Source organism: Danio rerio, chromosome 5 (genome assembly GCF_049306965.1).
Source record: "Danio rerio strain Tuebingen ecotype United States chromosome 5, GRCz12tu, whole genome shotgun sequence".
Classification (NCBI taxonomy): Eukaryota; Metazoa; Chordata; class Actinopteri; order Cypriniformes; family Danionidae; genus Danio; species Danio rerio.
Genome location: NC_133180.1, coordinates 34703645 through 34730592, shown reverse-complemented (window position 1 = coordinate 34730592; position 26948 = coordinate 34703645). Strand labels below are relative to the sequence as shown.

The 26948-nt window shown below is 36.1% G+C and overlaps 1 protein-coding gene and 1 long non-coding RNA gene across 19 annotated transcripts in view; one reads left to right on the top strand and one right to left on the bottom strand.

Annotated features, from left to right (window-relative positions):
• The window catches only part of fibcd1b (fibrinogen C domain containing 1b), a 288498-nt gene that overhangs the window by 230695 nt on the left and 30855 nt on the right, over positions 1-26948 (top strand). For 12 of the 18 annotated variants that reach the window (XM_073950807.1, XM_073950806.1, XM_073950805.1 and 9 more), the window contains one exon: positions 9085-9181. In XM_073950807.1, coding sequence (XP_073806908.1) covers positions 9085-9181 — 97 coding nt within the window. Of the gene's footprint in view, positions 1-9084; positions 9182-11522; positions 12530-26948 lie in introns of those variants that run through there. The other 6 variants (XM_073950812.1, XM_073950810.1, XM_073950809.1 and 3 more) reach the window with 4 other exon arrangements.
• LOC137495606 (uncharacterized) lies at positions 4882-5968 on the bottom strand. Its single transcript, XR_011015528.2, has 3 exons — positions 5881-5968; positions 5522-5564; positions 4882-5424 (listed from the first exon to the last, which is right to left on the bottom strand). It is a non-coding gene; the product is annotated as an uncharacterized lncRNA (long non-coding RNA).

Here is a 26948-nt window from a genome sequence, read left to right as displayed (position 1 = left end):
CATGAGGACACCACATATTACCACATTACAGCAAAAGTTATGCGTTGTAAAATGAAAAGTAGTGTAAACACAGCCGTAAATGTGGGCTGCATGTAATACTTTTTGCCGCATTTTGCGACAGGATATACCATACACACATGGCTGTTTGACACTGGCTGTTTCTCAATATGCGTTCTACAGCGGTCTTGTGTCCTTGTGTTCTCGTGTAACATCATCATCAGCTGCCAAAGTTTGGTTTCAATACCCAAGACCGCAAGAACCGAGGACGCGTGAAACTTCGCGGATATGTTCTTGATATCGAGGACACACTGATGCAGACTTGAGCATCAAACTTGCCCTAGAAGTACCAGAAGTCATTGCGATTGGAGATGGGAAGCACTGCGTTTCATTTAGATTTATTATTAAAGTTCAGAAAAATAACTTCTTTATCTCAAGAGTTTCCCTAAATGAAACTACCATGAACATCTTAATAAAGGAATAAACACATTAAGGGTGTTTGTTTGCTGAAATTCATATAAAAATCTGCTTAATTTGCATTGTGCAACATATATTTATAATGTTTTATGCATAGTATATATTTTGAAAAGGGGAAAAACAATAAATCGTTGTATGAATGCTGTAATGTTTAAATAATATTCTATTAAAAACACGTGAAGATCATGCGACCATTAGGAAGAACGCAGCATCTCATTTCTCACAGGACGCGTTCTCTGCCCTCGCGGTTTCCCGAGTTCGTTCTCGTTCAGTAAAAAAACCACAGACACACATTTATTTCCATTCGGCCTGTGGTATCAATTTTCATACTCTCATCCAATGCCTCAGTTTGTCATGGGGGCATGAATGAAATGTTTCTGAATTAAAGTGAAACTGCAGTTAAGGTCAAAAAATTTAAGTGAAACACCTGAAATTACATGAAACTCCTGAGGAAACATTGGATAGCGTGGTGACCCAATGATGTTAGTCGATCTACTGTATGTACTGTATGTGTGTAAAACGGGATCATGAAGGGAACATATCATTGTCTTATTCATATTAAGGCAAATAATTAGATTACTAATGTCCATATAAATGTAGTAACTGTGTTACTTTAGAAAACTTTATAACTACAACTCTTTATAACTCAAACTTATTTCAACTACATCCTTTTAAGCTTAAAAGTTTAAATGTGTTTGAATTTAGTATATAAACTGCTAAACATTTATGAAAATACCATCCAAGTTCATTAGCATTCGCATTTGCATATGAGTATATGATGACAAGTTTAAAATGCTAGAAATTACATTCATCATGGCTGAAATTAACAGATCTGCACTCAGTGGAGAAGGAGCACAACCCAACCACAGATATTATGGGGAAACCTCTGCATTAGAAATTGAAGCTGTTGTTCTTTTATGTTCATGTGCTTTCATTCTTGACAGCTGTGAGGTGACAGTGACAGTTAGAAAGGGGTCGGCAGATTCAGATTTCACCTTTTAATTCATCCAGTCTCTCTACCTTTCTCTTCCTCTCTCTGCCTCCACTGGCACTATTGTTAGACAGTGATGGTCAATGCCCCTTTGACCTTGCCTGACTTGGATCTGTGGAGAAAAGGGAAGATATCACCCAAGCATGATTGTATGTGTGTGTGGATGCATGCGTAATTTCAACCTTGACAGCAGTGTCTGCCTTAGTTCTGTGCAGGCAGGGTTGATCTCCCAGGAGCCTCTAGGGCAGCTACAGGGCGGGAGAGAGACAAACCTTTAAAATGACTGACGGCTGTCATCCTGTACTGGATCAACCCTGTTCCCTATTCCTTATACGTAGAATTTCAGCAGAAAGCATAATCCCGCTGCTTATAATTTCATCTTTTGTAAACCATTATTTGAGCTATTTACAACTGCAATTATGGTACATTCATAATTTTTTCTATAAACAACTACAGTTGAAGTCAGAATTATTAGCCCCCATTTAAATTTTTTTTCTTTTTTAAATATTTTCCAAATGTTTAACAGAGCAAAAAAAATTTCACACTATGTCTGATAATGTTTTTTTTTTTTTTTCTGGAGAAAGTCTTATTTGTTTTATGTTGGGTAGAATAAAAGCAGTTTTTTCTTTTTTTTTATAAACCGTTTTAAGTTCAAAATTATAAGCTTCTTTATAATATATATATATATATATATATATATATATATATATATATATATATATATATATATATATATATATATATATTTAAAGTTTACAGAACAAACCATTGTTATACAATAAATTGCCTAATTACCCTTACATGCCTAGTTAACCTAATTAACATAGTTAAGCCTTTAAAATTATATATATATATATATATATATATATATATATATATATATATATATATATATATATATATATATATATATATAATATGTTATAATTTTTTGTTGAAAATTGTTAAATTAATAGCAGATTGCAGCACTCAAAACAGAGATGCACCAAGCTGTGTTTCTCTGTGAAAAGTATTGAATAATAATAGAAGAATGTAGTGCTGGGTTGATTTACAAAGGTACATTGTTTATTTTTGAGAGAATATGTTTAAATTCATCTAAAACCTTTTTGAATGATGTATTGGATGTATCTGTTCAACAAAAAAATCATTTAGCCTGTAATAAAAGTAATCTCTGTGTAATCTTTGCACGCTTCCAATGATGCATACAAAGCCTACATATTTCAGCCTGCATATAAAATAATTTGAATGTCAACTTAGATATATGGTTTATGTTTATATAAATAACACTATTCAATATTAATATAACAATATTCATCAAATAAAGTGAGGTGTATTTGACGGTTTAGTTTACTAAACAAATTTGCATATAATGCAAAATTTGAAGATTGAAATCATATCTGTTTAGCAGCGAGTCTGAGACACATTCATCTGGTCAAATGTACTGTAGATGGATTTGTTTTCAGAAATTAGATTCCTATACTGTAGAAAAGTACACATGGAAATTTCAGATGCAAAAAGGTGTCAGGGAAATTAGGGATATTATGTTTTTAAATTTAAATCATATAATTTTGTGAATTTCATAATACACACTACTAATAAGGTGACATGGTGGCTCAGTGGGTAGCACTGTCACCACACAGCAAGAAGATGTGGTTTTCCTCCGAATGCCACAGTTTCCCCCACAGTCCAAAGACATGCGCTATAGGTGAATTGAATAAACTAAATTGCCATTAATGAATGTGTGAATAAGTGTGTATGGATGTTTCCCAGTACTGGGTTGCTGCCGGAAAGGCATACGCTGTGTAAAACATAAGTTGGCAATTCATTTTGTTGTGGCGACCCTTGATGAATAAAGGCACTAAGCCGAAGGAAAATGAATGAATAAATGCTACTAATAATTTAATAATATACATAATAATATAATGGCAAGGTGACTTCACTTTTTGTCATGTCATGAGCAATCCAGTTCTCTAAAATAGTGTTTTACACCCAAATTTGACACTAAAATCCCTCTGATAGACTCGACAGAATGTGTAATTAATACAGAGTGTTCTGCAAATTGGTTGGTAACAGGCTTCAAACTTTTTCTTTGTGCATCAGTCAAATTAAAGTAATTATCGGTTTTGAAAGCCTGCCATTTACCCTGAGGGATTACAGATAATGCAGAAGAACCAACACAGACCCCTGAGTGTTGTTTCTGATTACCATATTGCACTGAATGCCCCTCTGCGCCATAGAAAACAAACATAAAATGTCTCATACACACAATCAAATTCTCAAGTTTGCAAGTGACAGTGATTTTGACAGACTCATTATGGGCTGTCACACACATTTGATCTGTTTTATTCTGTGCACGTCCACAAGTGCACTTTGTTGATGTGCATTGTCTTCAGTGTCCTTTTAGTTGGATTCTGAACTCTAATTTAATTGTCCTTCTTATTTTGCTTGACTATTCGTTGGCACTATAAACAATGTTTTATCCTTGAGCACCATTTTAAATAAATATTCAGCATTTCGTGCTTTGTGTTACTGTTAACCCCTGAGAGAGTTCATAAGCATGTATTGGCAGCATTCTTTATTGAATTTAGGGGATAGGGTTCATCATCCCTGGGCTCACAAAATTTTATATTCCTGGTTACCCAGGCAGGCACTCTTCAGATTTTTCGTTAATCATTTTCTTTTAGGCTTAGTTCTATTATAAATCTTTGGTCGCCACAGCGGAATGTACCGCCAACATGTGTTTTACACAGCAGATGCCCTTCCAGCTGCAACCCATCACTGGGAAACACTCATACACTTCCATTCACACAGATTCCATTCATTCATTTTCTTGTCAACTTAGTCCCTTTATTAATCCAGGGTCGCCACAGTGGAATGAACAGCCAACTTATCTAGCAAGTTTTTACGCAGCGGATGCCCTTCCAGCCCATCTCTGGGAAATTTATACAGATATACTACGGAAAATTTAGCTCACCCAATTCACCTATAGCGCATGTCTTTAGACTTCTTGCGACCTTGTCGCTGGAACAGGAGCAGGTGATATGACAAGAGATCTGTGCAGGTGCCAAACAATGACATCTGGGGCTGGTAGTTCATGTAGTGGCAGAATTATAATGCATTATAATGTATGTTTTCCAGTGATCTGCAAAGCCTACACAGCAAAATATGGGGACCCAAAACAACTCTATGGGTGTTAATTTCAACCCTTTGAAAGTGTCTCATGGGGTCCACACAAAACAGAGTTAAATTAACACTTTCAAAAGGGTTGGCACATTGACACCGAAGTAAGGGTTAATTTTAACTCTGGGCAGAGTTAAAATATGTAACTATATTTAACACCGCCTGGTGTAATATATTGTTATTTTATTCAACTCTCTTGAGTGTAAATATGGTAAAAAGGTCAAATAGACTGTAAATTACAAAATAAAAAACATTTTATTTGAAAACATTCACCACTTCAACAATTCATTCAGTTTTTAAAATGCAACAATGTCAAATATGCTTTAAATGTTTTATTAGTACAGACAGTATCAACAAAATATGTATGACCAGTGCTCAAAAAGGCTGTTTCAGTCCTTAAGTCCAAACTTGATGTTTCATCAGAGCCATTTGAAAGTTCAATATAGCGTCACTCATAGTTTTCTTCTGAACGCATAGTTTTCTTCTGAAATTACATTTTAAACAACTTGGCGTGCAAATCTTTCACTTCTGGTGTTTCCTTGGTCCTCCATATCAAACACAGCAGTTTAAATAAAGGTACAAATGCTGTAAACTTGTGTGAAAACAAACTGGAGCTAGGAAATCTCATCAAGCATGTCCTGTGAATGAAGTGCTTCCCAGCCACAGGATGTCCTTTATATCCATGACGATGTAGCAGCTGCTGATCGTTCGTCTGCTGGTTCCTGATGCACGGATATAGGGTGATGCTCATCTAAAAACTCTTCAAGACTCCAGCATGACTAAGAAAAATGTTTGAAAACAAATAGCAATCAAATTCTATGATATATTTAAAAGAACATTTAAAGTAAATTAAATATTCAAGAAATCTAAACTCACCTTTTTAAAATCTTCATGATGATCCACAACTTGACTCTCCCAGCTGGTTGAGGTGACAGGATATGGAAAAGTAGAAAAAACACACATACATCACTGTTGGATCTCCAAAAACAATTAGGTTAACCACTATGGCTAGAACTGGAAAAACAGGCAGCTGTCTGTCCAGAATCCTGAATTTAACACAACACTTGGAGCTAAATTTAGAGGAGCTTAAAATTTTTTATATCATTTAGTGATGCTGACTTCCCCAAAATATTGGCCACAGTGTAAAAAATATTCATAAATGTACAGTTTTCTGTAAGCGTGTGCGTGCATGTGTGTGTGCGTGTGTGTGTGTGTGTGCATGCGTGTTTCTTTACCAGATTCAACTTGTTAGGCCCTTTCAGGTCCAGTATTGACGCCACCTTTCCTGGAGTCTAGCAGATGTTTCAGGTCCAAATATAATCTAAAATATTAGGATAAGCAGAAGAGGAAAAGTGCAAAGCAGAGCAAAACATTATTTAAGTAACAGTTCACCCACAATACAAAACTTATCACCTTCATGTCATTTGTTATTCTCTAATGCTCTAATACCCTCTTAGCTTATTGTGAAACAAATACAGAACTTTATCAAACATACCTTCATTATTTTCACCACATATGACCAAGAAGGTGTGCTTAGTCATTTCACCAACTCTGGAAATACACCATCCGTCTCTAATCAGCCACCGTCACAGGGTCTTGTGTTATTGTATAGAGAACTGTGGCTGTTAAAAAACAACAACACATTAGTATCAAACACATATGCATAACCTTCAGATAAAAGAGATAAACATCACAAAGTATGCCTCACACATTTTCACATATCTTTTGATTCAGATGTTGATTATTGATAATAAATCTACAAATCAAACCTGTATCATCATTAGGCTGCTCAAATATGAATCAGTTGATTAATTTTACAGACAGGTGGCTGTTTACAACGCACTAAATTGTCTTTAATAAAACGGAAATGTTGTGTACAGTACATGCTAAGTTTAGCCTATAGTTTTAAGCACAATATCATGTGGGAGAAAAAGCTTGACTAAGATGTTCCTGACTACAGAAATAGTCTAACTTACTAACGTCAGACATCCCGAGTTGGGAAAAGTCATTTTCGGGGGATACAGAGTTGATTTGCGGGAGGTAACGTTAGCGGGAGTGATGAGTACCTGAAGAGCAATGAGATGAGTTGCGCGCGACGTACCTAAAGAGCGGTGGGGGTTACTTGCGCGCGACGTACCTGAAGAGCTGGGAGGGATGCGGTGGAGAGGGGTGTGCAAAGTGTTTAATGACCGGGCGGGAGACGCGCGATTTCCAGGAGATTATCATTCATTTGCGGGCATCTACTTGGGCATCTGGGAGTCTCTGTGCATTTGCGGGATAACGTTAACGTTAGTCCCGCAACTTCCGGGAGACTTCTGTAACGTCAAATGTCTGATAAAGTGCAAACGCGGTCATTTAAAGACATTAATGTTAACATTCCGACTTTAATGGTTGTCAACACTTAATATAATTCAAGCGTAACTGTTACGTTATCACACGAGTCTATGGACTAACGTTATATGGACGGCCACGAATGAACCAGTTTAAAAGGGCTGCGGTGTTTAAAATAACCAAATTAACGTACACGAATAACAAACAATCATATGTTTCAGTCAGGAAGCCTTTTACAAGTAAGCATATGTTCATTTACTCACCAGATATGTTTTAGAAACTCTCCAGGGCTAACGTCCTTTGTTGCCGTTAGCATCCAGGCAGAGTAGGCTAGGCGCTCCGGGGATTCCCTCGCTAGTTTGCTTCGAATTAAAGGAGAAGTGTCGATTTTATTTTACAGATGGGTAACAACGCACAAAATAGCATTAAGCGTGACAGAAATGTGTTGAACATGTACATTTGATGTTTTTATGCACTATGTATGCGTGAGCATATATAAAAACATTCTTGAAAAGAAGTGAATAGTAATGCAGTTAAGCTAGATAAACAAACGACCATGAATGAACCGCAGAAGTTTAAAATTGTCACTCCATTCTAAAATTATTAACTTAACAATATGTTTACAACTGTATTTCCTTAAAGAAAGTCAGTAAAATAACCACATTTAGGTAGTTTGACTCACCAGTTGCTGTTTTAAACCTCAGATGGAAAATGGCATCTGGAAAATTCTTCAGTGACTGGGGCTGCATGAATTCCCGGATGTTGGAAATAACACCACCAAGTGTTGAAAAGATAACTCCTTGATTTCGCACTGAATAAAATCAATTTTAACTCTTATTATATTCATTTATCAAAATTTAACTCTTTAACTTCAACACTTTACTCTGAAATGCTTCAACACCGAGAATTTAACTCTGATGAATTTGCTGTGTAGGTCCTTGGTGATCGTGGCACCTAAACCCAACCATCATAGTTTTAATGTACAGCCATAGGTTGCAGAAGCTTTCATAATGGACATGGTCACCATTGTACTGTTATTTGCAACCACAGGGGCCAAACTGTCATGACAAAACGGGTGAAGTTTGTGACTTGCATGGTGGAGTTGCTAAATGAATGGATTCAATAATATATCAAATGAATTGTTTGTAGATAAATTTGGAGGAAACTTTTGGTTAAAATGTTCTCTGTTAAGTATTTCAACCATCTTCCCAACAACTCGAATGATTACAGCTCCCTGACTAACAACAAGTTACACCCCTTCATTTTACACTCCTGTCTAACAGTCCGCAGACAAATACCCTTGAAGAATCCCTCAGCAGCCCATATCGTCCTTTTCCTCCTTTGCCAGGAGGAGCTCTTGATTACTACCTGATCTCGGACCCCCTTACATGCTAATTGACATTTTTATCAACAATTTGACCAAGTTTGGAAGAAATATTATTTCAGCAAAATCTATAGACCCAGGAATGTGCCATATTAATCTAAAGTTGTTGTTTTTAATTACGTTCAAACTTTTCAAGTCCAGTTCAAATGCTGCCTTTTAAACTAAATAAATGTACAGGCATTGTTATATTTCTTCTTTTTTATTTCAGATTTTAACTCTGAAAGTAAATATGCAAAACCATAGCATTTTCACAAATGAGCTCATTCTTTTCCATGACACTGTTTAGAATGTGGATGTTTCTATACTCAAAAGGATTACAAGCTCTAAGTCTTGCTTTTTTGAGTCACTCTAGACTAGATCAAGATATCATACCTCATTAAATGATTATTCCTGCGATCTGGATGCTGAGCTTTTCCATCATCTTGTTTGTTCAAGTCTCATATCAGTCTCTGCCGAGAGAGTTTGATTTAATCATTCTCTCTTATCATGGATTTACACTGAGGAAGAGTGCTAACATCGTACAGTAGGCTTACCTTATTCAAAGCACACACATCTATAATAGAACACAACATGTTCCCTTTGCATTAAGCCATTTAAACAAAAACATTATATCTGCTGTCATGCAATCCACTAACAATCCAAACAACTACCCACTTTATTTAGACACTTATGTTTTGTTTTTTTTTAATTGGTTATGAATATTTTTTTTGTGTGTGTGTGACAGGTGATTCAGCGGAGAGAAGATGGGTCTGTGAACTTCTTCAGGGAGTGGGACTCCTATAGGGAAGGATTTGGCAAAATCACTGGAGAATACTGGCTTGGTGAGTTGAGTGTTTGTTTATGTGACAGATGAAGCCTGTGAGCATAAACTGTGATTTTTAAAATTATCAATGTAAAAAGCTGCCAACACCTGTACACACTCTCAACCACCGACAAACAAACAATTGCATCTTTTTCTGTGTGAATCAAACCACTGAATACTTGCTTGAAAATCAGTCATTTCAAATGCAAAAGAATATGTGTAAAGGCATCTGGTTGTTTAAAGGGGGGGGGGGGGGGTCCAGACTGTATTTTTAAGGCTTGGTTGTGTTTACAATATAGGATGCAAAGCAATGTGTGCTCATAATTTAGTTGTAAAAAATCACATTATTTTTCATATATTTTCCTTTACTTATTTACAGCTACTTAGCTAACATGAAAACAACCATCATATTTCCTAGTTCCTCTGAAAGGCTCGCCCTCAAAAGGCTCTGATTGGTCAGCTAACATAGTGTGCTGTGATTTCCGGATCGACTCCATGTAACCAGGAAAATCATCACACCCCTATAATCATGAGATATTTAAATACTGTCAGTCAGAGTAGCTGTTAACCGTATTAGTTTGTGACTGAATCAAACAGAAAATGACATCGGACGCAGTGAACCTCACGCCTGCTCTATAAAATAAAATCTGAAGTGTCTTTCACGTATGAATTTGAATTTGTAGTAGCTAAATTGTTAACAGTGCTAAACACATTTGCCAGTGTTTACATCCTTGCTACAACATACAGTTAACACTAGAAACTATGCATGTAATATATCGATTTTAAACAATAAGAAATACTTACAGGTTGTGGCTCACAATCCACAGCTTCGTCTATTATGATTGGAGCTGCTTCTTCTTTGAGTTTTTAGTCAAATCCAACACTGAACTGGGAGAGATTCTGTAAGCTGCACTTTGTCAAATGCTAGCTATATTGTTTTAGGATTCTCTTTAACAGAATTAAAATTAAATTGTAAGCACTTCTGTTTTGTGCCGTGTCCTTTGGAAACCCAAATACAGAAACAGATTAAGCTCTGTGGAAATAGCAGCGTTTAGACGAGATTTAGATTTAGATTTTAGCTTTCTCTTCTATAACATTACAGCACCTCTGGCCCCGCCTCTTTGCTACACTTAATAACTGGTGTATATCTTCAAAGAATTTTATGATGGACTCCAAACAGAAATTCTATTGACTTTAGGACTTCTTACATGTCAACTTATTCTTTAACCCTGACAATGATAGCCTACTAATAATTTACTAATACAGTCTTCAAACTGAATAGAATATTCCTTATATCCACTTAAAAACTAAGAACTAAGATGAAGAAGTACTGTAATAGAACAAATGTAACAGAATATCTGAAAAGGACTTTCAAAACAATATGACTGAATTCCAATTAATTGTGTTTTTCTTCTGAATTTCAAACTGCAGTTCTGTGTGCTAACTCATTTCATATTTCCAATTTAATTTTTGAATGGTTCGCCTTGCAGTCCAATCAAACCTGCAGTGAGTCACACAGTCAGCCGTACACATCGCATGAGCCAAACCTGTCAGAATTCATTGTGCTGCAATGCCTGGCTGATTGTGCATTGTCCCTTACTCAGATGTATTTGTTGGTCCAACACAGGAACCAAAAGCTTTGAATTAGTGTACAAACATCTACCTCCACATCGTCAGTGGATAAACAGTGCCTTTTCCTTCTTTCTACTTTTCTTCTACTCCATGTAGCAAGCTGGAATCAAATCAACAAGAAAGGCCAAATTGCTGTGTTTACCATTTTTGCAAGCCAAAATGGCTTTTGACAGCCAAAGCTCTATAATCAAGCTCTTAACCTGCGGAGAGGTTTAAACTAAAATCATTATTGTGTTTGTTGGTCTGCGTGAGAGTTTTGTTCCTCTGTGTGCGTAATGAGAAGAGCAGTAGCGACTGGCTTGTTGTTTTCTGCTAAAATACAGTGAGAGAAGGAGAGAGAGAGAGGGGATGTACAGGGAATTTAAAGGATTCTAGCACACACATATACTGTGTGTGGGGTCATAAATTGGTGCAGTGGATGCAAGATGACAGATGGATGTGGCATCATTTGGGCCTTTGGGAAAGTGGATGAAGATACAGTTGTTTCTAATGTTGCCACATCCCCTCTGCTGGTGTGGCCAAGTGAGGTGCTTGTGCTCCAGGGCATACTTATAAATGGAAATAGATTCTCATTGTCTTTTCCATGTTAAGTAGATTAACATCAAAGAGACATACAGTTTGGTTTAGTCAAGTGTGAACTTAAAGACCCTATTTCTGTGCATGCACTCTTTGTTTGCTGTGTTGCATTAGTGCTTTCTATAATGTCCTTTTCTGCTTAATCCCCACAGACTGAAACAAGGACCAGAGTACCAGGCCGTGTCTATAGTGTCTGTGTAAAGCTGCCCTGTCTGTTTTTCACACACATGGACAGTGTTCACCCTGGAGAATTAGATAAAGCTTACATCATGTTCATTTTAACCAGTCAAATTCCCTCATGACTCAATTTTTCTTCTTTACCCTTGACCCTCAGTGTCATCAAACACTTCCCCTGAAGGCTCAAGAGAGTTATAATGATGGCAGAGGCTGCCCTTGTTGGGTGAAACAGGGCTGGTTTTGTGATATACAGTGGTTGAGTTTTGAAAAATCGAGCTTGCCCTCCCATTTCACTCTAGGACTGCAGTCTGTGCCAATATTGAAAACTGCTTGTGCTCAAAAGTACAGGTCTACCGGTATTTTAGAAGCTGACTTAAATTGATGTATTGATTTTTCTTCTTTTTGTTTTTGCAACATGCACTTTTTTGGGGTTGGAGTTAAATTTGTTTTGTTGCTTTGAAGTACTTTCATTGCACAGTTTTTTTTAGTTTTTTTTTTTCTTTGGAAAGATTCCAAAAATTACTTGACAAGCAGTTTTCTTAAAGGGCTGCTCCAGAGTGTATTTTTAAGGCTTGCTTTTGTTTATAAGATGCGAAGCAATGTGTGCTCATGCTTCATTTGTAAAAAAAAAAAAAAAAAAAAAAAAAAAAAACATTATTTTTTATATATCTAACTTTGATAATATACTGCTAAAATGTACTTTTAATATACTCAGCTAAAATGTTCCTAGTTCCTCCAAAAGGCCTGCCCTCAAGAGGCTCTGATTGGTCATCAGTCCAACATAATGTGCTGTGATTGGCTCCATCTCACCAGTAAAAATGTCACGCCTCTAAAAGCACGTGCTGTGCCCTTTTCTCTGTAATATTGTCAATCAGTTTAGCTGTTAGTCGTTTCAGTTTGAGCCTGAATCAGACAGAAAATGAAAAGGACACAGCTGAACCTCACGCCCGTTCTTTAAGATAAAATCTGACAAGTTTGGGTTGTAAGCATGTGTAAGTAATATGAAACCATCACATATTTTTTGTGAGTTCGTTATTTGAGATGTAGAGAGAAGGAAAGAGGCTGCATAGAGAGACACCGCATTAGCTGCTGAAGATTGTGGGTGTTTACAGGGGTTTGACGGATACAAATGAATTTGTATCAACATTTTTAACGGTGCCAAACAGCATTTCCTGTTGTTTACATCCGTGTTTATGTCCTTGCTTCAACACACTGTAAATGCTAGAAACTATGCATGTAATAGATACTTTTCAACAAACAAAGATACTTACAGGTTGTGGCACACAATCCACAGCTTCTGCTTTTATGGTTGGAGCTGCTCCTGAGTTTTTAGCCGAATCCAGCACTGAACTGGGAGGGATTGTGGAAGCTGTCCTTTATCAAATGCTAGCTATATATTTTTTATAATTCTCTGGAACAGAATTAAAATAAAATTGTAAGCACCTGTGGAACCCCAAATACAGAAACAGATTAAACTCTGTGGAAAAAGCAGAGTTTGGACAGCAGTTTAGCTTTCTCTACTATAACATTAGCTTGCCTCTGGCCGAGCCACTTCGCTGCGCAGGGTATATAAGCCTGGTGAATCTGCATAATCTGAAGTTTTTTGATCTCACTAGCCCAGGTGTATTTTGTGTAGTTCCCAAATTTTGTTTGCTGTAGGCTTTGTTAAGTTAACTTTGTAAAAACCAATGTCTCCCATTGCATTGAACTTTGAGCGTCTTACATTCACAGATGTTGTTTATGTTCACACAGTTACATTACACATCAAATAACGTTTAAAATATGATATGGTAGTGAACCACCCCTTTAGGAAAACATTGCATACATTTATTGCTCAACTTCTAGGCTTAAATTAATGGTCATATAATAATCCTTTTTATTATGTTCACATTTTAAGGGGCTACCTTTGTGCTGTTTGTTAAATCTGTTTGTAAAATTTAGAAAAAATACCACAAAAACAGTAAAATATTTACATTTAACATATTAATTCACAATTTCCATGGTTAATCAATTATAAAGGGAGTTCAAAAGGGCCTATTTGGTGGGGTTTTCTGAAGTTAAAATGTATGTAGCATACTGCTGCCAAAATTAGTATGCACATAAGGTTTCCAGCTAAATTAACATATGCGTGAACTGTTAATGTATGGTGTTGATGCACATGGAAAAAAAATACATATTACACACATTATTACAATGCCAGTTTTGCAATGCTTTGTTAGCTGTTTCCTTTTAGTGTTGTTACTGAATGCAAGTGGCACCATTTTGGTTTTCAGTGCACAGCTCTGTCTGAAATAGAGTTTTGGATTCTTTAATTTACCTGCATGATGTTATCGGTCCATCATTAATTAAATTTACTTCAAAAGTCTGAATTTTTATACCTGCAAGTTAAATATTTTTAGAGAGATAAACACAAGGCCTGTGAAAATTGTACTTCACAAAGGACAGACAGCAAGGATTGTGAAGGCATTCAGTTTGCTTTCATTTTGGTAGTTCATCAGATATGGTCAATAGAAATGCGGGGGAGGAAGATGACGTTGGTTGAACGTCAAATAAACAGGAAAGCTTATTAGAGTTTTTCATTGTTTTTGACCCAGTGAGTCAAAGACATATAGCAGTGAAAAAATGCTTGATTAGTTGCCTACCAATACACTCATATATTAAAAAGATTTTTAGCCATGTAGTGGGAAGGTCATGTATTGAGATAGTCCTTTGATGTAGGACATAAATGAAATCATCCTCTCCCTTTTTATGGTGTAAATTCTATAATTAAGATTTTTTCTTTGTTTATTTTCTTTGTTTACATGTATAAAGGTAAATGTAATGTTACAAGTACTACATTATAATTGTAATGAACAGTTATATTATATGCTTGGATTGAAGGTCACACCAAATCACCAATCACAAATTGTCTTCAACACTTCCTAATCATGCCCTAGCAACAATTCATTATCCTAGAAATACAAACTCAGTGAGGAATTTCCACTTCAAACACCCCAGCAGCATTTTGCTTGCCTGATGCTTACTAGATTTGCATGTTGCTAAAATTACATATGAAGGGAGGATGATTAGCATGTAGCGTGATTAGCATGTTGACAACATGAGTAGCTTAATGCTAGCAACATATTAATCAGGTTAATTTTTGCCTTTGTCTCTAAGTTAATAGCATCCTCAGCCTGTTTTATCATATGGCTAGGTTATGCTAACAAATGTCAAATAGATATGAAGCATGTTAAAGTAGTTAATTGTTATCAGCATTTAACTAGTCATTGCTATCAAGAGTCAAAAGCACCAACCTCATGTCTTGTTGATGTTCTGAAAAAGAAATTGCTGTTGTGCCAGTCACATTTTATCCAGACAAAATATGTTTCTAAAATATTAATATTAATGTATGTGTATTTAAATCTGCTGCTTTCCATTGGTAGTTTTATATATTCTTATTACAGATACAACAATGTGACTATATTTTGGTTTTACAGTAATAAACAATATTAAAATGAATAATATGATCATAACATTATTTACATTAAGTTGCTACAAAACTATTAGCCTTCCTTTTATTCTTTTTAAAAATTTCCCAAATGATGTTTAACAGAGCAAAGATATAATTCCTATACTAATTTTGTCTTCGAAATAAAGTCTAATTTCTTTTAATTTGGCTTGAATAAAAGCAGTTTTGAAAAATATAAAAATAAACTATCAATATTCAATATAAGTAGCCTCCTTAGAATTTTATTTTATTATTATTTTTTAAACCCACTGTTATCCAATAACTTGACTAAATATCTTAAGTTGCCTAAAATTATAATTGACTTAGTACAACAATTTTTCAATTGTATCTTAATACAATTTTTGGGGAGAAAAACTAAAGGAATTTAAATTTCACAGAAGGTATAATAATTTTGACTTCAACTATATGGATCTCAATGTTAACAATACACAATACTAAGAGATTAAAATTATAAAAATAAACAATTAAAACTGACAAAACAAGATCTTATGCAAATGCAATTCTACAAAAATGCATATTCTACCTGTGGAAAATGTTAGGACAATAATAGCCCCTTATAAACTATTTACCCTTGGGCTGAAATAACCGCGGTGAGATGCTTCTTGTAGCCATACCAATGGTCTGACATTGGTTTGATGAAAGTGTACCCCACTTTTCAATGCAGAAATTCATGTACAGCTTGTTTCAAATCACCCCACAGCATCCTAGTGGGATTAATATCTGGACTTTGGCTTGGCAAATTCAAGACTCTTGATTTCTTCGTTTTCAGCCAGTCCTTAGTTGATTTACTGGTATATATAGAGTCATTGTTGACTTGCATGGTCCAGTTTCACTTCTGCTTTAATTTTCTGACAGATGGTCTCACATGTTCCTCAAGCACCCTCTGATACACAGTAGCATTCATGGTGTATTCTATGATGATGTACTAACCAGGTCTAGCTACAGCAAAGCAACCCCAAGCACTTCCTCCTTCGTGCTTCATAGTAAATATGTTATTTTGCAGGAATGCTGTCTTTGGTTCACGCCAAATAATTTCATTTTGGACTCATCTGTCCAAAGAGCATTATTCCAGAAGTTCTGATCTTTGTAAAAATTACCACTGACAAACTTCAGTTTGGCTTTAATGTTTCTCTCATAGAGCAAAGGTTTCATCCTTGCACATTCCCATGCAAGTTAAACTGCACTTTCACGACATCAGTAACCAGAGCCCGCTGTAGATCCTGTAATGACATGGGTTTTTGGAGACCTCTTTTAGCATTTTGCGGTCTGCTCTTGGGGTGAACTTGCTGGAGCGACCAGACCTGGGCATGTTGTCACTTGTGTTGAAAGCCCTCCAATTTTAGATTATTTCCTGGACAGTAAAATGGCTTATTTTAAAATCATTTGAGATCATTTAAAATTCCATGCCAGACAGAGACTGCTATCATTTTTTTTTACAATTTATCAAGTCCTCAGACAGATTATTTACTCTCACAACAGTGCTCACTCTCACCAACAGTCAGGAGCACACCAAAACACATTTCTGATGTATGGAAAGGGCAAGCCTCATTCAAAATGCTGAGTAATGATGTGCGCATGGTGTAATTCACATGTGTGTGATTTAAGCCATTTGAAGTGGAAATGAATGTCAGGGTGTCCTAACTTTTTCCCTAGTTAAAATATTGTAAAATTTCATTTACAGAATTTACATTTATTCTTGTTTATTCTTATTTTTGTTTCTGCCTCAAACACTTCAAATTCATGCCATCAGAGCTTTTTTTTTTTTTGACCAAATTGAGTTCAAGTTAGAGATTGAATTTTTTGCAGTGATTGAACATCAGGCTCTTGAAATGGGGCAGGACTGACTGTCAGATGCTTTAAAAAAACTCTTTGGTTTGGCAGTGATGGCAAACTGTGGTAATATTCACTAAATTGTTGCAGCTCTATCATCTTTGTGTTGCAGACTGTGTATGATTTTTAGTCTGTATGTGCACAAGTCAGGTTTTGTCTAAGTGTGTGGATGAGCCAGAAATCCTCATGAGGAAAATGGCTTAAAACATTATCCAAAACTCCTGTTCTGTGCAGAATTTGCAAATTGAACGCTGTCTAAACAATGGCTCCTTTACAGGCCATAGACCCTGCAATTATGACCATCATTTTGCAAAAGACCATCAGGCATAAAGTATAAAAGGAATCATTATGGCATTTTGTGTTAGAGATCTGCGCGTGACTAAATTTTGAATCCTGCTCCCGCCTGCACCCGCCAGGTTTTGTCTGAAGCCAACCGCTCCCGCTTATGTTCATCATTCGTTGTCCTGCTGCCCGACCTGCTCTGTTTTCTACCGGCTAATGAGAGGCGGAAGCACAAAAAAGAAAACCACCCATATAGAGTCCAGACAGCCTATAACAGGCTGTCTGTATAAACACACACACACATACACAGCACCAAGCAAGCCAAGCCAAACAGACAGCAACATCACATTCTCTCTCATTCACACACATACACACACACATAGCACAAAGCTCTCTCTCTCATTCACACACACACACACACACACACAGCAACAAACAAGCTAAACGCAGCATCATGCTATCTCAATCACACACATACATACGCGTTCTCGCTCACTCGGGAGTCGGAATCGATAATGTTTGACCGCCCGTTCCCGTCCAAAAATACACCAGTTACCGACCGTTTCCGCGATTTATTCGGAAATTTATTCCCACGCCGAAAGAAATCTGGTCGGGTCCCGCTGCTCTCACGGTACAGCCACGGGAATGCAAACCTCTATCCTGTTTAAACACCTAGTATACACAGCATGTCCGTGAGGTCTTAAAAAGTATTAGAAGTTGATAAATCAATTAAGAGTAAATTAAAGCCCTTTAAAGGTATTAAAAAGCCTTAATTTCATTTTTACAAGGTCTTAAATTTTGTTCAGAGGGATTCAAAGTGTTTGACTCCATATGTCTTCATATATTAATGCTTTGATAGCATAAATATATTTATTTGGTTCGGGCAGGGGCGTATCGGGCCAAGCCTTTTCTACCGTGTGATGTCATGTAATTTGCAACAAACACAGGAAGATGATGTGATGCTCTAAACATGTAGCGAAATCATTAGTGAAGCAAATGGCAAAAGAGGAAAATGTACATATGCGTACACCTTGTTGGAAAAAGACGAGCTTAAACAGTGGCTGAAGCCTGTCGCTGAAAACAACGTAATTTATATTTCAAACTTTGTTTCCTCTGAGCTTATCTGAGTTCTGTTGCATGGTTTAGGTTTGATACTGATTAGAATTTGAAGTGGCGATGAGGTCTTAACATATTCTGAGAAGGTCTTTAAAAAGTCTTAAAAGGGTATTGAAATTACCTTTAGGATTCCTGCAAATACCCTGATATAGAAATGGCCTGATTTACCATTTGAAAAATATTGTTATTATTTTTCAGTTATAGTTGTCGTCAATTTAGGCAAACATGATAAATAAATGTTTCTTATAAAGCAGAACTGTATTTTTTTTTATTATGATTTTTACTGTCGACGTGAAGGAAATGTAATCATTCCTTGACTTCAGAGCTCAAACTGCTATATGTAGACTTCTCTTATTCATAGCCTTTGTCTTGAATCTAGAATATTGTGCAACAGACAGGGAGTACCACACAAGTCTTGACATAGGCCAAATTTAGACCTATGCTGCTGTAAGTACAAAGGCTGTTATGTGTCAAGAGCATGTGCTGTACACTCTGTGCCCTGTGGTGGCAAATACTGCCTTTTTGCTTCTTGATTAAGAGAATGAATTTAAAACACTGCTTAAATCTATGCACATTAAAGCTGAGCTCTGTCGTTGACAATATCATTCAGGGACGTTGTCTTATTTTCACACCAAAAATATGATTTAATCAGATTTAAAAAAAAAAAAAAAAAGTGTTAAACTGACTCCGGTGTCACTGGGGAGCTCATTCACACTTCACACAGAAGATATGACAGTGGAGATGAGAGATCATTATCATGTACTATTTAGACACATTGACTTCTTTTTTATATCACTTTGTATTCTCTATCAGCACTCTCTCTTTTATTTCTTCCCTTCTTTCTGGTTGTAAATCCTCACACTCCCCGATCAATTATAGCGATGTGAATTATGGCTCCTTAACAAAGAGCATCCATTTTCTGCGTGAAGTCATGAGTGGCCTCTCCATAATTCTTCCTCAGGCAGACACACAAAAATTCAGGCAAGACAATGAGTGTACTTCCCGTAATGCTGACGATGGGTGTCATTGGAGTTTAATATTGCTAAGAAATATGAGAACGCATAAAAAGTAAGTGGAGAATGAAGGGAAGAGAGGGCGGATGTTGAGATGAAAGATGTCTTAAGTGAATAAGTGCATTAATATCAGTCCAGTGTCATGGAGGTGAAATTGAGCTCAAGCATACATGTGTTGTGTGAGTACCTTATTGAGAGCTTAGAGTTGTGAAAAGATTCATCTTAATCCAGCTTTGTGGCTTTGACATTGCTTCTGTATTTGCTTGCATGTCATTTCTGTCCATTTTAAACACTTTCCTCACTCAAATCCCCAACTCCTTCTCATTCTGTGCATCTCTCTCTCTTTAATAGCCTCCATTAGTGTACTAATCATCTCTGTTAATCATCTTGTTTTGCTCTTGGATCACTCTTTGTGGAAATCTGTGTATTTTGTTTTCAGATCTGACTTTGGGAGAAAAGTTCTGCAGAAAAGATGTGAATATTCTTAAATATGTTAAATGATGCTTAGAATGATGCAGTCTATTGGTAGCTTAAAGCATTATTAAATTACTCTGAACTTTGTTTAAACAGCATCAGTGTTTTTTTTTAGCTGGTTATAGTCCGTTTGACTTGTTATAAAGCTGTTTTGGGCACTTGTCAAACTAATTAATGCTTTGCTCTGCCAGACGACCATCTTAAACCAGCTTAAGGGGATTTTTCACCCAAAACTGAACATTCTGTCTTCATTTGCTCAGCCGCATGTGATTCTAAATCTTTGTGACATTATTTTATACACCAGAGAGGATTTTTTTTTCCCTCAGTGTTTTCATTAGTATTTTTTTTTTGATACTACTTAGATTTATTCTTTTTTTTTAAGACACAGATTTGAGTTTAAAGAGCCCATATTATGGGTTTTTGAAAATGCTCCTCCATGTAGTGTGTAACACAGCTCTAAGTGAAGTGAAGTATCCAGCTAAAGCTTAAATCTGTTAGTGTACAGTGTTTAAAACTGTTGATTCATCTATAAAAGAGTCGACTCATAGTGCTTCAAACGAGTCGCCTTGATACCGATTCATTAGGTGTTTCGCCATGACGTATGAACGAAACCAAGTTATTCACGTGCACGCGCAAACCCGGGAGATTTCAAACCTGAGGCCCCGCCCTCTGACGCAGAAACCCAGACAGACACACACACACACCCACAAACACACACACACACACACAAACATGCCGGTCGATTGAAGTCACACTGCAGATGGATTTATTGAGTCTCTACCCAAAGATGAAACCTCAGCATTATAGCCAAGCAGTTGGAAACTACTGGAAACTTCTGGAAACTACATGCTACAAAGAATACTTCATCAGCGTTTGTTAAAGGATCAGTAAAGAGTAACTTACTGATGGACGTCAGGATGGATTTTTCTTTCTCCATGTCTCAAGTGTAAGTACGTGCGATTAAAGTTGCCTCGTTGACTCTAGCTTGCAAATGTGTTTAGTTGTGATTTGTTACTTGTAACCGCGTGTACTGTATCAGGTTAACTGGCTATATTCTCTTATCGCGTGCAAAGTCACGTTAAAAACGCGACGCTTGCTGCTTTGTTAACGGAGCTCCGTGGACGAGGAGTAGTGTGTGTGTCTGTGTGCGCGCACTGTCGTCCGGAGGTGTGTGTGTTTGTGTGTGTGTGCGCGCGTGCGTGCGCGTTGTCGTCCGGAGCAGGGTTAAGTGCGTGTGTGTGTGTGTGTGTGCGCAATATGTGTGTGTGTGTGTCTGTGAAAAGAGCAGAGTGAGAAGCTAAGAGATCTCCTCAACTGTTTTTGGAGTTTTTGCTTAATAAAATAGTTAGTCGTCTGAATTTTCAAGTCCATAGTCTGTATTTACATTGACCCACTGGCAGCTAAAATCCACGCCCTACACTATCGAGCGTGCATGAACTGTGATTACTTTTATATTGCTGATTAGCTGTTTGGCATTTCACTCTCTGACTGAAGGCAGTCGACCAATCGCAACAGACTGGCATTGTCCAATCAGCGCAGATTAGCTTCGCGCTAAAGAGGGGTTTGGGAACAAATGAATCTCTAGACGATTCATACAGGAGTCGCTGGGATAATTAGGTAAAAATAAATGCAGATTATAAGACCACGAAAGTGTTTTTTGACCTTGCATGCATATTAAACTGTTGTTGGAGACCCTTACAACCAAGATATGACCCTATTTCATGTATAATATGGGCTCTTTAATACAAAGGAGAAGTACAATAAGATGTTTATCATCAAGAGGCAAATTATGGCTTCAGACAGAGGAGTACTACATATACATATACACAATCCAGCAGGATGAAGTTAAGTAATAATGGGAGAGATCAAGGATTTTTGGCTAGGTGTTCTGCATTCTGAATTCTCGCTGTAATTGTACCACTTGACAAAGCGCTGTTGTCAATCTTTGGCTACTGGAGGGCTTGTAGACTCACGAGTAAGCAGACGCAGAAGGGTAAATGCAGAGCCCCTGGCTGCTTTGTAAGCTAGTATCAATGTCTTGAACTTCATGGAAGCTGCAATCGGTAGCCAGTGCAGAGAGATAAAAAGGAACTTTGTGATGTGCAGGAGAAAGATAGTTTGAAAGGTTTTAAATGGTTTAACTTTGAGTAAATTAGAAAAACAGTTTGGATGTTCTGGGGTGAAATATCTCTTTAAGGCTGTGTGTCATTTCAGCTGTGATGCATATAAAACTCTTTCAGGCAGGGCTCTACAGTGCAACCATTTCAGTCGCATTTGCAACCAAAACCTACTGTGTGCGACCAGGAAAAATATTAAGGTGCATGTGTGCAGCTGACCTGATTGAACATTTTTTTTTACTATTTTAAAGTCAAAATTATTAGCCCCTTTATACTATATTTTTTTAGATATTCTACAGAACAAGCCATCATTATACAATAACTTGCCTAATTACCCTGCCTAGTTAACCTAATTAACCTAGTTAAGCCTTTAAATCTCACTTTAAGTTGTATAGAAGAGTTTTGAAAAATATCTTTTAAATATTATTTACTATCATCATGGCAAAGATAAAATAAATCAGTTATTAGAAATTAGTGATTAAAATTATTATGTTTAGAAAAAAAAATCTGGGGGAAAAAAATAAACAGGGGGGTAATAATTCTGACTTCAACTGTATGTTACCCTTCAACAGTGATATTTGCGATTTGTAGCCAGGACCATTACTTTGACACAGCAAACTTAATTATACCTGTCAGATGACCTCCGCCTAAAACACAATTACGACTCAGAATAACTTTTGGCAGTGCTTTTCTGATGGCGCTTGAACAAGCCCTGTCTGTCACACGCAGGTTTTGACTCTGCGTAGGCGCACATCATTGAGTCCTGATGGAGAACAATTGGGCTGCTAGTGCTTTTCTTCTGAACAGGTGAACACAGCTTTAGCTCTTCTCAGCAGAAGTGAAGCTCATTGACATGTTTTTTCTGCACTTGAGACGACATTTATGATTATTATTGATTAACCGATTGACACGATCAGTTAAACGATTTAAAGACTAATTTAAGTCATATGAATGTTTTTCTATCAAGCTATTTTAACACGTTTGCTATGGAAGAAATTTTACTGAACATCAATCATAATTTTAATTCATTTGAATTTTTTATTAATTTTAGAGAAAGAAAACACCGGTCACATTGAAGTGCTTTACCTTCACAAGATAAAATAGAAATGAAAATACTCTAAGGATACAGTAGTCCACATTTGAAGTAGATCAAAATTGTCCTATAGGAAAGGGTGTTGTTTAATGGTTTTAGGAAAACTTTGATGAAAGGTTTTGAACCACTTTAAATGTTGACTACTGTATATGATACAAAGCTATGCAAATATTGTTATTTTATTTAATAATTTTAAGTATATGCTTATTTTTGGACTTTTGTAAAATGAGAAATAGATAAAGTTTTAGGCAGTGGAAAATTATAAGATTCACTATTATTTTGAACAACTATTTATGTTTAATTATTTAATTAATGTTTGTAGGACACATATGTTGATTCATTATTATTATTATTTTATTGTTATTATTATTTTATTATTATAATTATAGTTCTTATAAAGAACAGCAGAATCTGCAAAAATGGGTATGAACAAGAAAATTGTAATCAGTGCCTCTTCTAGGGCTGTGTAAACCTTTTCCATTACGCATTCCATTCTATTACTTTTGCTTCATAAGAAAAACAGATATCTATCCTAGCACAGACATGATAACCCAGACATTAGGGTGGTTAAATAATGACAAGTTTTATTTATGAACAGTCCTTTAAATAGATTTGTGCATTACAACATCTGTACATTGTGTGTTTGTGCATATAAAAATGAGTGCATTATTTTTTAGGACAGCCTGTTTATAACTGCTTTTCTGAAACTGAAAATATTACACTTTTTTTAAAGCTATGTTTCATAATGGGCTGCACTGTGGCGCAGTGGGTAGCACGTCTGCTTCACAGCAAGGTCGCTAGTTCAAGCCTCAGCTGGGTCAGTTAGCATATCTGTGTGGAGTTTGTGGGTTTCCATGGGTGCTCCGGTTTTCCCCACAAGTCCAAAGACATGCGATACCGGTAAATTGGGTAAGCCAAATTGTCCATAGTGTATGAGTGTGAATGAGTATAGATGTTTCCCAGTCATGGGTTGCAGCTGGAAGGGCATCCGCTGCGTAAAACATGCTGGACAAGTTGGCGGTTCATTCCGCTGAGGCGACCAAGGATTAATAAAGGGACTAAGCCAAAAAGAAAATAAATGAATAAACGTTTCATAATTTTTATATTAAAAAATGCTTTCCATACTTGAGGATGTTATATAGCACAACAATATTGCGTCATTTAAAGAGAAAAAAGTTTTACGCGCTCCTAAATTTTTCACTGTCCATCTAAATATTTTTGATTAGGAGCAAAAGTGCTCCTAATAAAAAAATGTTACCATAGAGCCTGCTTTCAGGGGTGGTCAATTTGGTGCTGGAAAGCTATAGCCTTACAGACGTCTGATTCAGCCTTAACCAAGTACATCTGAACAAGCTATCCAAGATCTTAGGGATATACGAGAGCTGGTGAGTATTTAATTAATAGGTGAAATCAGAACAAAATTCTGTAGGACTGCCACCCATGAACTGGATGGAAGAGTTCTTACAACAGACTTTATATTGGGCTGTGTCAAATGCAATTGTTTTACTGAAAAGGACACACACACACACACACACACACACACACACACACACACACACAATGTAGAATAGGCTACTGATTGTCCTAAACAAAGTAAAACATGCATTAAATTTGCAGTTCAGCCTCCTTCAATATACAATTCCTTTAAATGTACTGTATCTGCACTGAGAGCAGTGATGTTAGTACAGTATACACTAGTGATATTGGATTTTTGCATATATTAAACTATTATTTTTTATACATAATGAAAGCTGATGCTTATACCAGTATATTTTGGGTTTGTTCCATCTACAACATTCTATCATGTTACTATAAAAAGCATAATATCAAGGTCAAGACTAAATGAATTTATTTAAAGGGAAGCTGAATTAAAACCTTTTTTTTTTCTTTTTTTTTTTTACATAAGTAGGTATATAAGTTGCTTTGTGACAAAAGCCACATTACACTTCAGATGCAGAAAAAATGACATGTGAAAAATGCTTTATAACATTAAATGACTCATTTTCATTTTGAGTGCAAATCTGCTTTAAGCTGAAGTTCTATGGCATTTGATTCTTCAAATCTGATCCCTGTGATTTTATCAGTGTGAACACTTGTCTTTTTGTTCACTTTTCACACTGTCAACTGTAATGTAATGTTTTGCCTGTTCTCTATTGTAATCTTTTTGACTTTCTACTTGTGTATATGTCATGGCAACCTTTATTTCTCAACAAAAAGAAACATGACATGTTGGAGTACATCTTATTTAGTTTGGGGGATTTCCTTTTCCTTTTCCTTTGTCAGAAAAAAGAATAATTCCCTGGGTTGTTTTGAATAATGACAACTAAAGGTACATTGGCAATGTTTGAAAAGACAGATTATGTGTTGAATCGGGCCTGCTGTCTCTGGCTCTTGTTGGATGTTCTTAGTTTTGCGTACAGCTCTGCTGGTGACTCATTTCTCTGCCTCTGCACACTGCTTTTGAACATCGACACATGTGTGACACGTACGGTGTCTCAGGGAGTGAGTTAGAGAGTGTAGAGCTGCTTCCCCCCTCAGGTGTCACTTTCTCTGAGCTGCTCTTCAAACTTGGCTTTTCCTTCTGTAACTGAATTCTAGAACACAGTGAAAATAGGTGACGAAACCTCATCCAAACTGATCCAGAGTCACCTCTGTACCCTCAGGGGATCCCTGCCAATGTCTTCATCTAGCTTTACTCTTAGGACACAGAAATGTTACTTGTTTCATTAAATTGGGAACTTAAAATAATAAAATAAAAACTATAAATACATACAATGAATACAATGATTATTGTAATTTATAATGGTTATTTATATAAAATGAGGATGATGATGATGATCATTATTATTATTATTATTATTATTTATATATATTATTATTATTTATGTTATAATTATAATTTATTATTATTATAATAATTATTATTATTATTATTATTATTAAGAATCCAAATGATGGGCCAGGTTATTTACTCACATTTCACTTGTTGCAAAACTGTTTGGGTATCTTTTTTTTTTTTTGCAAGTTTTGTTGAAAAAGATTGAAAATCTGCAACCAGTCAATGGTTACATGTCTTGAACATTTTTCAAAATGACTTATTTTTTCTGCAAGAAATGGAAACCCATAAAGGCTTGGAAACTCTTGAATTTGAGTAAAAGGTGAGTAAATGTAATTTTCCGGTGAACTATCCCTTTAAGGTCCATATTGTAGGTAGTCTTTTTAAATTAAATCTTTTTACTAAATCCCAGGGTAATAACTAGGGATTTTTCAATTAGATTTTTTTCCCCTCAAGTCCGAGTAATTTGATTTTGAGTATCTACCGATAGCGACCCGATCTGATACTTCTACAAGACATACTCGCGCTTTCTGCTTCAACCTTCTCCTGTGTTCTACTTTGCCGGCATTTAGCCAATAGTGTCTATGCAACTAAGTGATATAATGCCACACGCGTTGCTGTTTTTGTGTGAAGTCAAGAAAGAGGTCTAAGCCTGTGACACCGCATAACTATAGACCACGTGATCGGGCCCAATTTCTGATCACATGATTGGATCTGGACATCCCTAGAAATAGTTTACAATTATTTTGGTCACACTTTACAATAAGGTTCATTAGTTATATGTAGTAATGTTAGTTAATGTTAATTAATGCATTTACTAACATGAACAAACAATGAACAATACATCTACTACTGTATTTGTTCATGTTAGTTAACGTTAGTTTATGAAAATAGAGTAGTCCATTGTTAGTTCATGTTAACTCACGGTGCATTAACTAATGTTAACAAGCATGGACTTGGATGTTAATAATGCATTAGTAAATGTTCAATTATGATTAATAAATGCTGTACATGCGTTGTTCATGTTAGTAAATGCATTACCTAATGAACCTCATTATAAAGTTATTAAAATTTATTAAATTTATTAAATTTATTAAAATTAACCATTATAAGATATTCTAAAAGGTACATA